Here is a 13740-nt window from a genome sequence, read left to right on the forward strand (position 1 = left end):
GAGTTGTCTCATTGGCACTCATACCACATCTTCTTATTTATATCCATACAAAAATGTTTGAACTAAAATCTATTTAAATATATAAAAATGCTGCCCTTTTGTCATTGAAAAAAATGGTCATTACATTCTAAGCATTTATATGTCTTTAATGTGAACTGTCTGTTACAATCTATATCAAACTTGAATGGGTGTTCTTAATGCAATTGGAAAAAAAAACAACTTACTTGAAAATTCTTCCACTAGATACAAAGGATTCTTTACAGGTCGAATACTCCCGACACATATACATATTGACATGTCAGTTGTATAAACGTCCGAGTGGTGCTGGTGTATATAGCCAGCCAATGAAAACTTGGACGGACATGTTTGTACTCCTAAAATACATTCATACATGAAAAAATTACATACACAGGTTTTATGTTTATATTGAATATACACCAACGGGATCGATTCCCGGCCAGGTCAAAAGAGAGACTTCGTTAAAAATTTGGCATTCAGAAGCAATAAAAAGAATGGGTTGACTTGGAAGCAGAACAATGGTTCGGATAGGGTGACACATTTTCCTGCTGATGGTTATATTGTTAAATATCGGCCAAGCGTGTTGGTCTTGTACTTAGCGGAATTCATATCACATTAACATTTTATTTACGTCCTGATATGCATCTACTATTTGCCGCTGAACGTTAGACAGTAATAGTATTACAGTTACTGTAATACATCATCATCATCATACTTTTTATTGAAATAAAACCATTATAACGATATGAAATAAAAATATTTGCAGTCTATGTACAAAAAACAGGAAGGTAATTTTTCTCTATTCTTTATATTTTTTGCCCATTATTCCCTATTCTTTATATTTTAGCACCCCATTATTCTCTATTCTTTATTTTTTCTCCCCTATTTTTCTCTATTCTTTATGTATTTTGCCATTTATTCTTCATATTTTGTCCTTATTCTCTATCCTGTATACCCCATCCAGACCCTCATATATATATGTACTGGATATTTCTTTAGGCTGAGGCATTACCTTGTTTAATTTCAAATATCTTGTTCTGTGGCATTTCCGGCTACAAAAAAAAATATTCAAAATTGTATGTGATAAAATCCATTTAGGATTGATAATGCTTTATCTTTTTTTTTGTCCAACTGCATTTCCGACTTCAGTATTTGTTTTTTTTTTTAAATTTCAATTAAATCAAAACCACATATTATATCAAAACTGACTTTCAACTATGTGTTAAGCATTTTTTTTTTAAATTGGGCATACAAATATTTAATTTTCAAAGTGAAAATGTAAAGAAAATGCTATCAGATCAGAAGTACATACAAAACTAATGAGTGTCCATGAAATTAATGAAAAATGTACTATAGAGATTTATGATAAACAGTTAAGTTACCCATAGCTCTTGTACTTTCTGCCGAAGACCGTTGCTAAAAACTATGATTTTCCTGGAAAAAAAGAAGGAAAGAAGTTGAATAACTTAATAAACAAATAATCTTTAAATCATAACAGATTTTTATGCACGGAAACAAAACAGAATTCAGTTCATTTTCCGTGTATGCACTTATACTTATAGTTTCAATGTTAGAAGTCAATGGAATGTTTAATATGAACAATAAACAAGCTGTCTAAAATAATATTGTTGCTTTGTAACAACTAATAAATAAAACATACTTCCTAGACTAAAACGGTTTTCGATAATGTTTGGTTTTAAAACCTTCCACATTTTGTTGTCGTACAAAATGTTCAGGATCATTTACAAATAATAAATAACAGAGGAGACATATTTCCACCTTGCCTTCAATTAAGATGCACAAACCTGGAAGATACAACTGATTGTGTCATTACAGTCATTTTTTCTTGATTTCTGTAATCTTCATTTACATCTGTTCCACCAATTATCAATATGTAATTCATTTTTGAATCTGAATAAAAAGTTAAATGGCTCATTTCAAATTCCAAACTAAACCGCTAGTAATAAAAACTTGTATTTTGCAGATTATTTGGTATATGTTTTTTTGTCAATAGAAACATTTAAAAATTAAATTTTATCTGCATTTAACTTTGTTGACAACAAGGCTCAAATTCTTTACACAGATATTGTCAAAATACACAATGCAATGTATTATATTGATTGTTGTTTGCTTAATCATCGACCTCCAAACACAGGCACTTGTCTCAGAAAAAAATTCTTTATACCTTATGTTATATTAAGGTATATAGGAAAACAAATTTCTGAGACAAGTGCCTGTGCCTCCAAATATAGGAATGTCAAAATCTTATGATTTGATTACGGAAATCCCAAAACTGTGTGGATCAAAAACAAAATAGAAAGCGCACAATGGCATTATATGATTTGGATTCTAAGAAAGTTTCAATAAGTTATAATAAGGAGTTTAGGAGGAGTCACGAGTACAAAGATGGTACCCACAGGTGAAGCAACGGCAAAGTCCGCGAATTTGTATAGGGAACCCCCAAAATACTTCGAAAACAAAAAATAGACGAACAATAGCTTTATACAAGTGAAGATTCTGAAAAAAAGTTTCATTTAATTTTGATTAGGGGTTTAGTATGAGAAGCGGATACAAATAAGTACTATAGTGTCAGGATATGCCAAGTCCATGCTACGGCAAAGTAAACCACTAAATTATTGAGATGGAAATAGGAGGCGCAAAAATACATCATGTAAGTAAGATTTTGTAAAAGATTCGAAAAATTATGTCAAGCGTTTCTGGAGCTTTGCGAAAACAAAAAAGGACGGACGGACAAAGGAGGAACGAACACCAACACATCACTATTTACCTCCACTTACAGAAAGCCGGGGTACAATAAAAAGTCAAATGATTGAATAGACCTTATCGCTATTTTTGAATCTGCGACACTTGACCCGAGAATCTGAAACACTTGAACTATTGACGTCATACAACAATCACTTTCCTTTGTGGCGTCAGAAATTTTCTATTGTGACATCTAAATTTTACGTGTACCTTCGTGATGTCAAATAATAGCGTACAAATAGCGATAATGTGAGAGACAATTTTCCATCAAAGACTAAAAGATAAGGATGGAAATAACTACAGATCACCGTATGACCTTCAACATGGGCAAAATACCTTGTAGTAAGCTATAAAAGGTATGGAGAAAACAATGCGAAACAACCTGTACGAACTGTGACGCCCGTATATGACACGGAAACCAGGCGTAAAAATCATACTTTATCTAGGCGTCATTGCAGTGTTTAAGGAATGCATGTCCAGGCGTCAACCAGGCGGAAACCAAGCGTAACTGAGGCGGAAACCAGGCGTAAAATTAGGCGTAATATTTAAATGAGTACGCCTGGTCCAGAGAAAACCAGGCGTAATATGCAAATGAGTACGCCTGGTCAATAAATACACCAGGCGTAATATCCTTACATAATACTACACTTATTTCAAATCAGTGTATTACCCTAGCTGTGTACTTTTGTGTATTTAATACAAACTTCTGTACTGTTGCTTTAATTTCTCATTATTTGACATAAAACTGGAAATATTAACCATTGAAGAAGCTAATATATAAATAAATACATTTTAGACAGACACTGGCTCAAATAAGTTTAAGTTTAAATAAGAATTATGACAATTAATTTTTCTTGAAATAAAACTTCTGCATTTTGATTAACTAAGTTTTTTATAAATTAATGTCCTTTAAAATATAAATGATAATACTGCAATTTAACTTCATGTAAAAGATTTTAATGTTATTATCCAAGGATAAAGGTTTTGGGATTTCAAAATTACTGTTAGAACTTAAAACTTAATAACTTGGGTAATATACTCACATAATTATTATTTACCATGTATTACTTTCCATTTTTTCACAATTTTTATTAATCAATTTGATTCCATATTTCCAAATTCTTCCAAAAAGCACAAAACAAGCTAATTATCCCTGAATGTATGAAGCTGCATTAAGTCCAACTCTTGCAAACTAAAACCAAAGAGCCAAATTTTGAAAAAAAATTCCCATGATCCTTTAAACAAAGCATTATGGGTATTATGATTTACCCCATACCAACAGTTTTACGCCCGTAAGAAAATTTACGCCTTGCTTATTTCAATTTACGCCAGGTTTACCACTTTTTTCTACGCCCGTAAGGACTACAAATTTACGTTTCCTGCTCCCTTACGCCTGGATCTAGACACGTAACTACCACTTACGCCTGGTTTACGCCTTATTTCCAGGCGTAATACGCCTTATAATTTCATACGGGAACAAAAAAAAGAAAAACCAATGGCTTGATTTTTAAATAACATTAAAGGAAAACAAAATACAGAAAGTAGAGTTTTGAGTTTATTTAGATCCTTACTACCATACTAGGAAAGTTGATTTTGGAGCGTTATATAGGAAAACAACGGAACAACAGAAACACTGAACTGCTACAAAAACAAACGCCAACATACATACATAGAAACGGACTTGTTTTCCATCCTTAAGTTATGTATCTGTAGTTGATAACTTACAATTTCCAAGACTAACATCCGATATTGTGTTGTATTATTAAATAAGTGTGCGACAATGAATAAAGAGCATATTATTTACTGTATATTACTGCAACAGTTCAAATATATACTCACCTTGAAGCAACTTGCCAGAGCGAAATGCATGAAGCCCTATAATTAATTTAATGCTGTTTGCTTTCACATAGCTCTTCAAATCGCCTTCATCGTTAAACTCTTCTGGTGACGTCAGAGTGCATTTATAGTCCACATCCGACAAATATGTTCTGCAATAATATAATAGAGTGTTAGTATAATCGACAGGAGACAAATACGAGCAGCTAGATATCAGAATATAAATAATTTAAAGCGTGATTCAAGCAAACTCACATCCTTCAAATAGCTAACAGTGTGCATTATTTTCGATTGACAATTTTTTCTACTTGTTAATACGGTCTGCAATAAACAGATCTATACAAATGTACATTCTACAAGATAACATAACGCAACATAAGTCTGCATCAGACATCAAAGTTTAAATATTATCTGAATGATATGTATAATTACATTATTAAGAAACTGAACATTGACAGATTTAAAAAAATGAAAACAACTCTTTATAAAAGTCATGCTTCCGAAGCGCTTTCCTGGGTTTACATTCATCAGGAACGCTCAAAACCGAATATTTAAAGCCAAGAATGTATAAGAAGGGAAACAGTTGAAGAGATATATATGCATGTATGTATATGACCAAAAAGGACATAAAAATAATAACCAATATAAAAATAAGATGATGTAGTATGATTGACAATGAGACAACTCTCCACAAGAGACCAAACAACTATAGGTTACCGTACGGCCTTCAAAACTGAGTAAAACCCATACCGCATAGTCAGCTATAAAAGACCCCGAAATGACAAATGTAAAAAATTCAAACGAGAAAACTAACGGCCTGATTTATGAACAAAATAATGAACGAAAAACAAATATGATACACAGAAACAGACCACAACCACTGAATTACAGGCTTCTGACTTGGGACAGGCACATACAGAATGTGGCGGGGTTAAACTAGTTTGAAGGCGCTAACCCTCCCACTAACCTGGGACAGTGGTGTAACAGTACAACATAAGAACAAACCATAAAAATCTGTTGAAAAGGGCTTAGCTCATCAGATAGATACAAAGAAGACATATGAGGCCAACTTAACTTTTTTAAAAACGTCAAAATGTATCAATACCCTACATTGAGCCAATAGAGTAACATTGACTTCCGTCTGGGCTGTACCAAACACCAGCAGTACCAGATAAAATTTAGTATTGTAAGGTAGATCGGGGATTTTTCACCATCTAGATGCGGAAAAATAGCAGAAAACAATATGTACAGATCTAATTTCTTTAATGAAGTATGGAAATTTTGAGAAAGGAATGAAATTCATTTGAAAGTTTGTTTATCTTCATATTGTCTTAATGTTGTGACTTTTTTCAAATACAGATTCTTTTTATCTTATTCAAAGGAGAGGGTCCGGTAGACTAATTTTGGCCTAAAATTTCAAGAACATCTGATGGAAGATCAATTAATTTATGTAAAAGATTTAAACTGATGTGGTCAATAAAGACGCTCAAATTCAAGCTTAAATATTAAGACTGAACACAAGTGCGGCCACTTCCATTTTAGACAAAAACCGTCTAATAATTAGCACAAATGGGTCAATATCCCTTATGCGTCTCAAATTGAGGAACACAAAAGTTGTGCGTAAACAAAAAATCTCTGTGTAGTGATATTGGACATGTTTCTATTTTTAACAAGTGACTGAGCTTAACCATTTGTGTTGATTTGAAAAGTAAAGGACCATAAAATAAATGTGTAAAAACTATGCAATTATTAAATGTATGCAAAGTATTAAATTTTCAAAGAACTTATTGTGTGAAAAAAGGGATTTTTTACCACCAAGAGCCGCATCACAAAAGGATTTTCGGGGTGTGCTAATTTACGGAAAAAAGAATCACACTTCGTACCCCGAAAATTTAACCACATATGTGAAAATGTTTCAGCTTCGAAATGAGCCATCATGCATATCCAAGTTTACGATATGGACTGTGCTACAGAGGAAAACATTACCATTACCGCCTGTGTAAAATCAATTACGCATATTGCCCCAAATGCTAAAATTGTGAGGATTTCAGTAATTTTGAAGAAATTAATGATCCTAGTACCTGGTGCCTGTGCATTGCATTGTAAAAAAAAACCACCCATATTTATTTAACAAAAGTATTCTTCTTTCCAAAAATAGTTAAAAATTTACATTTTTAACAAATTTGTAAAAATGCTATATTTTTGGGGCCAAAAAGACGCATTACCGGACTTACTCCTTTGTCTCAACTTAACCACGTAGGGGAGATAACTGATAATTTTAATTTATACAGGAATTAATAGTAAATTTAAATTATTTTTTTTTTTGTAGAAAGAGAACAAATAGGATGACCCAAGTTTGTTCATTCTGAAAACACATTATAAATCTCTTCTTAAACTTACTTTTAGAATTCTTTTATTTAGTTTTCTTTCGGCTATTCACACAAAAGTGGGTTATCCGTGTACACTATATACATGATATACCTAATCTACTAATTTTACACATCCATGTATCTTGAAGCTAATGTCTTTGACAAATATGTTTTATTATATTTTTGAAATTTACATAAAAAAATTGAAATTCTATCATTTTATTTAGCCATCCCCCCTTTTTCCCCCATGCAACCTGCCAATCAATATACCTTATTCTCTCAATTGTATGCAGGTTCCCACTTCCTTTCTGAAGATGTGATATCAACAGTATATTCATGGTGGCTTTTGATCTACAATAAATTAGAGGCAGATATTCTTTCAATTTTCTGAGGCTCATGAAAGTGGATAGAGGGGAGCTTATGTCATGTATGTTAAACAAAGAACAGCAAATTGTCATGCATAAGTTTAAGTCATTAAAATTGACATACTCTGTACTCCACAACAGGTAACGACAACACTTCAATTTCCTGGGTTAGAGTGTATCTTTGAGTATATATTTGTAAATCTCTTTCTATTAGCCATCACAATACGGAACTTATCTATTTTCTGTCGAATTGAGGCCTGTTAATACACTGCATACACATACAACATGTACAACATGTACAATATGTGTTTGACATTATAAATATTTCAACTAATATGTATAAGTTACTTATGGAAACGCTGTAATTATTATAACAATATCAAAATGAATATCTGTGGATTTGATAACAATGGCAGCAGGTCAAGAGAGATAACAATATTGCATGACCTAGTCTGGCCATACATGACCATAATGACGGAACACCAAAAATTATTGTACTTATTCACATACTTCATTGTATTCTTACCAGTCACACGTATTTATCCATACTGTTTTTGTTCGTCCCACTTAAAGAATATAATGGATACTGGGTTACATGAGACAGAGTCCTCCAAAGTTGTTGCGGTAAACATTGAAAACGAAAGTGAAACTAACCGGAAACGCCCACTACCTACATAACATCTAAATAAAAGACGGACATTTTCTTTTAGCTTCCGGAGGCTTGACAGTTGGTTTAATAACAATTTAACTTTTTGATTGAAGTTCATGTGGTGTGATTTAAATGTATTGAATTAGGCGTGGCGAAAAATAGCATAAAATCATCATTAAAATTGAAAATGGAAACGAGAGACAACAACCCGACCAAAGAGCAGAAAACAGCCCAAGGCCACCAATGGGTCTTCAACACAGCGAGAAAATACCGCACCCGGAGGCAGGCTTCAGCTGGTCCCTAAATGAAAATGTGTAATAGTTCAGAGAAAATGGACGTCACACTAAATTCCGAAACATATAGATGAACCAAAATTAGAAAAACATACAAGACTAACAAAGGTCAGAGGTTCCTGACTTGGGACAGGCGCAAAAATGCGGCGGGGTTAAACATGTTTTGTGAGATCTCAACCCTCCCCTATACCTCTAGCCAATGTAGAATAAACAAACACATAAAAATACGCACAGTAGAACTCAGTTTAAAGGAAGTCCGAGTCCGATGTTAGAATAGGTAACAGAAGAAACTAAGCAAAATCACAATGATAACATAAATAAACTAACAGTTACTGACATGCCAGCTCCAGATCTCAATTAAACTGATCTGATTAAAAGATTATGTCTTCATCGTATGAAAATCAAGCAAAATCCCTCCTGTTAGGGGTGCATAGATTCTTGTTGTCGAAATATTTCAGAAAAAACCCCCATCTTTTTACTTTATATTTGTAGCAACTCCCAATACCTCCAGATGCATAAAGCTAGGACTCGTTATGACTCTATATTAAGTTCTCGATTAAAAAGGAATTACGTAAATCGAATGACGTATATATCCAACGCAATCATAGGTTTGAACGTTGTTTTCAATTTAGACTTGTTAATATATATATATATATATACAGAAATAATTATGAACAAATTTTGTATGTACGGAATTCGATTTCAGTATATATATAAACGGAATTCTTTATGTATATACGAAATGTGATTTACGCATATATGTAAATCGAATTTCGTATATAAATAAATCAAATTCCGTATATACAAAATTATTTCTGTATATACGTAATTAGATATATATAGATTCTACCACTGCATCGAGTGTGATACGATATTTATCCACTCGAGACAGTTAAATTTTCAAATTTAAAACGCGAGGCTCGCCGAGCGTTTTAAATATTTAAAATTTAACTGTCGAGAGTGGATAAATATCGTATTACACGAGATTTGGTGGTGGAATCTGTTTCTCTAATGATTTTCAAACAATACGCAGGCAAATGTATTCCTTCTTTTCGAATGATCTGCAAAAAGATGTGTTCTTTCTATGTGACGTCATCAGGCATGGTCGCCTTTTTTCATGCCGTCACAATAGGAAATTCAGAGGAAAGCAAGAAAATTCGACGTCATAATCGGATTTTAACCAATGAAGAACTGAGATCATACGAACCACACGTTGATTAATTTTTTTTTATACAATGGGTGCAGAAAGGGATAAATTGACGAAGAATTAGAGAAATGTATATACGGAATTATTTCTGTATATACGTAATTCTTTTTCTCTATATACGGAATTATTTATGTATATATACATAATTCGATTTTTGTATATACGTAATTCGATAAACGTGTGTACGTAATTATTTTTGTATAAACGTAAATCGAATTATGTATATACGCAAAAAGTATTGTTGACCTTGATTCCGCGCCACACTTTCCAATGACAGTAAGACTGAAGTAATAATCAGTCAAAATATTCAATTTAAAGTATTATGTAATGTTGTTTATGTAGATTTAGAATTAAAAACATCATAGTTATTCGAATATCATTTATAAACACTGAATTTAATTTATGTAACAGAAAATAGTGCAACGATTACAACTATTGTTAAACAACAACAACAACACATAGCTGTGTATAATCTCAATTCATTTAAAATCTTCCACAGAGTAAAAGTTTAAAAATAAATAATGAATGTCGTTTGTTGTTGTATATCATATTTGTTTTTCGTTCATTGTTTTGTACATACATTAGGCCGTTTGTTTTCTTTTTTGAATTGTTTTTACATTTGTCATTACCGGACCTTTCATAGCTGACAATGCGGTATGGATATTGCTCATTGTTGAATGCCTTATGGTGACATATAGCTGCTAACTTCTATGTCATTTGGTCTCTGGTAGAGAGTTGTCTCATTGTCATTCATACCACATCTCCTGTTTTTTTTTATGTTCTTATTTTTATACTTGACGAATCTCATGAGTTTTGGGGTACGTAAAAGTGTCGTCAACAAATTTCTATAATAAATATAATTGAAAAAGGCGAGCAAGCATTCAATAACCTCGTATTTTTTAAATTTGTTAAATGATATGTATATTATTTTAAACAAAGAAAAACACCTTAAAACAAAAGTTTGATATATGTACAAGATAGTGTACTGCCTTACATTACGATCGACGCACACGAATAAACAACAATAATATATCAATCTTGTTTATAAACATTTACTTTTAAAAGAAACAATGATAAAATATATAAGTTTAGAAATTACATTACTATTTGGATGTTAAATGGACAAAAAGAATGAACAGGTATGATTTTCTCTCTCTCTTTATATACGTTTACTTATATGATCACCTTAACGGCTATTCATTTTTTTTCAAAGCTTATCGCAGATACGTTAATTGTCCTTTAATTTAATTTCTATATATACATTATGTGTAGTGCACATTATTATATACATTAGCAAGCCAACTCGTCACATTCCTGTTATTCAAGTTGGACCTCTATACCTTGAAACCAATCACTAATTAAAAAATCTATCTCTTATTGCAGACTTTTTATGGATAAACAAGCCATGTTTTTGACTCCACTTATATAGTAATGCTTAAAAATTTACTTGTATTTTACTGTGTAGATAGAAGTATTTGTTGTTTTCATGTATATTTTCTTGAATTACTTATAACTAAGATCTTATGACTAAGAAGAAAAGTGTCTTGTTGTTCAGTGCATGTTTTTTTTTGTTAAGCTTTGCGACCGTTTCTTTTCCTTTTATATAAAGCCTCGGTAGTATGTCATAAGAGTGGTCTACAGTGATCCTTTCGAGCTGGCAAAACTTAGACTTAAAAATATTCATACTGCTACGGCACTGTCCCAGGTTAGGAGGAGGGTTGGCACCTTCAAATTAGTGTAACCACGCCACATTCTGTATGTTCCTGTCCCAAGTCAGGAGCCTGTAATTCAGTGGTTGTCGTTTGTTACTGTTTATCATATTTGTTTTTCGTTCATTATTTTCTACATAAATTAGGCCGTTAGTTTTCTCGTTTGAATTGTTTTACATTTGTCATTTCGGGGCCTCTTATAGCTGACTATGTGGCATGGGTTTTGCTCATTGTTGAAGGCCGTACGGTGACCTATAGTTGTTAATTTCTATATCATTTGGTCGTCTCTTATGGAGAGTTGTGTCATTGGCAATCATACCACATCTTCTTATTTTTATATATATCTGTTATATACATATAATTACACAAAATATTGAAATGAAATAATTGCAATTTCCTTTATCTGAGGAATAACATTCTTCTGGAAAATGTACATATCAAAGTTTATTTGTTTTATTTATTTTTGTTTATTTGAAGCATTCTTTGATATCTTGTAGCATGGATTACCATCAGTTATCAACCTCAATGTAGGAGGGTATTTCTTCACAACGAGGCTTTCGACATTGCGAAAATATGAAGACTCCATGCTTGCAGCCATGTTTAGTGAAAGATACACACTAGACAAAGACAAAGATGGAAATTTCTTTTTGGATATGGATGGAAGTAGATTTAAGCACATACTTAATTACCTCCGCAATGAACAACATCTTCCGCCGCGTAATATTGCACAGGAAGTTTTGGCAGACGCTACATATTTAGGCATAAACGCACTTGTTGACCAAATTAGGTCACTTGATCATGACTGGGAAGATGTTCGCAATTCTGTTCCATATTATTCAGAAATGAAAGAAAAAATCATTAAACTAGGCGAGACAGTTGATGCCCACTCCGAAATACCGCCATCTTGGAAATTTCACCCACATGTGATTCTTGACTTCATCATAGATGATGGTTTGCGGATAAATCAAGATCTTTATCAGAAAAGCAGAAGAATTCTAAGACAAGGCAACATTGAAATTAACTGTCCTACTTACGAGGACGCCGTTGCTCTTGCTGGTTGCCTTTACAAAGACATTCTTAACGATGGCTACAACGTAAAAATCGAAGAATTATTTCCCTGCTCTGGACAAGTCTGCAGTGATCAGCCGGTTTCAGAGATCAGCAGTACACTTTCATCAGATGAAAATATAGAAGTGTACACAAACTTCCGTTTTATGCTCATATTTGATTGGAAAAAATTTCCTTCCACTGAATTATAAATACAAATGTTTCAAAACGCATTTTCTTTTAACTAGTTTTATATCTTAACAAATTATCACAAAATAACGTGATATAGAAAAGGGTGTCCTAAAAAAGCAAAATTCTTATGAAAATGAAAGAAGCAGAACAATGATATCAACATGATGAAGGAAATGTAGGGTAAACGTCAACACATCTAGAAGCCAAGTTACCGCACTAGTATTCAACAACAGCTCTCGTTTTAATATGTCTATTATGAACTATAATGCCTCTTTGTTTATTGAAGCCTCTGTTTTGTCGTTGAGGTCAATCTCTTATAACATTTGAACTGCGTCGAATCGAAATCGACCTTATGCAAGTGCACGTATACATGTACATTTATAAGACTTTGATATATTTAGGAACATTCAAATACGAAATAAAAGATGAGTGTTTGTCTGTTTGTAGGGTTCTTTTATTAATTCAATTTTCAAACAGTTACATATTTTGCATAGAGATTTTTTCAACCCAAAATAAGTTAACAGATGTATAGATATTCATTTGCATAAGGTCGATTTCTATCCGACGCGGCTCATTTTTTGTTTTTGCTTATTCAGGATTTCATTTCTGTGTCTGATAAATCCAATCAAAACTAAGCCATACACTGCCTTACCATAACCTGTATCCATAACAGCAACGATTTGACTTGACTTGTATATACAAAAAAATTACAATCATCTCCAAAGTTCTTTAATTGCTTGAATATGTGAAATTTCCGAGACCGACAGAAAAGTTCAATGGAATTGAGTCCCAGATAAACAAACGGATCATACGAAATCAACAAGATCATCTCCTAAATAATAAATCTGAATCTTTTATCTTTTTGATCGAAAAAAAAATCTGGATGGTAGCAAGCTGTTATAGTGTTTCTTTGCAAGAGATATAAATTGAGGGGGAAATTGGTACTTCTTTTTCTATTTGATTCAATTCATTAGATATAAAAAAGAAGATGTGGTATGATTGCCAATGAGACAACTCTCCACAAGAGACCAAATGACACAGAAGTTAACAACTATAGGTCACCGTACGGCCTTCAACAATGAGCAAAGCCCATACCGCACAGTCAGCTATAAAAGGCCCCGAAATGACAATGTAAAACAATTCAAACGAGAAAACTAACGGCCTAATTTATGTACAAAAAATGAACGAATAACAAACATGTAACACATATACAAACGTTTATTTCATTACGAAGTAAACAAAATATAGATGATACAGTTGTGTCTTTTTAGATATTAATACAGTACACCCCA

The 13740-nt window shown here is 32.6% G+C and overlaps 2 protein-coding genes across 4 annotated transcripts in view; one reads left to right on the plus strand and one right to left on the minus strand.

Moving 5' to 3' along the window:
• The window catches only part of LOC127710750 (glycosyltransferase 1 domain-containing protein 1-like), an 801321-nt gene extending 793020 nt beyond the window's left edge, over positions 1-8301 (minus strand). For 2 of the 3 annotated variants that reach the window (XR_007986312.1, XM_052216710.1), the window contains exons 1-7: positions 7862-8301; positions 7257-7337; positions 4621-4769; positions 1824-1929; positions 1401-1452; positions 1031-1070; positions 225-374 (exon numbers count right to left, since the gene is read on the minus strand). Coding sequence is in view for 2 of the 3 variants with exons in the window: in XM_052216710.1 (XP_052072670.1) it covers positions 225-374; positions 1031-1070; positions 1401-1452; positions 1824-1929; positions 4621-4769; positions 7257-7337; positions 7862-7866 (583 nt within the window). In the remaining variant the exon portion in view is untranslated. The remainder of the gene's footprint in view (positions 1-224; positions 375-1030; positions 1071-1400; positions 1453-1823; positions 1930-4620; positions 4770-7256; positions 7338-7861) is intronic. The other variant, XM_052216711.1, reaches the window with a different exon arrangement.
• Positions 8302-10484: 2183 nt separating this feature from the next.
• On the plus strand, positions 10485-12884 carry LOC127710755 (BTB/POZ domain-containing protein KCTD5-like). Its single transcript, XM_052216717.1, has 2 exons — positions 10485-10639; positions 11707-12884. Exons 1-2 carry the CDS (start codon positions 10619-10621, stop codon positions 12466-12468), a joined length of 783 nt encoding a protein of 260 aa, XP_052072677.1. The 5' UTR covers positions 10485-10618; the 3' UTR covers positions 12469-12884.
• The last annotated feature ends 856 nt before the right edge of the window (positions 12885-13740 follow it).

This window comes from Mytilus californianus, unplaced genomic scaffold (assembly GCF_021869535.1).
Source record: "Mytilus californianus isolate M0D057914Y unplaced genomic scaffold, xbMytCali1.0.p SCAF_8, whole genome shotgun sequence".
Classification (NCBI taxonomy): Eukaryota; Metazoa; Mollusca; class Bivalvia; order Mytilida; family Mytilidae; genus Mytilus; species Mytilus californianus.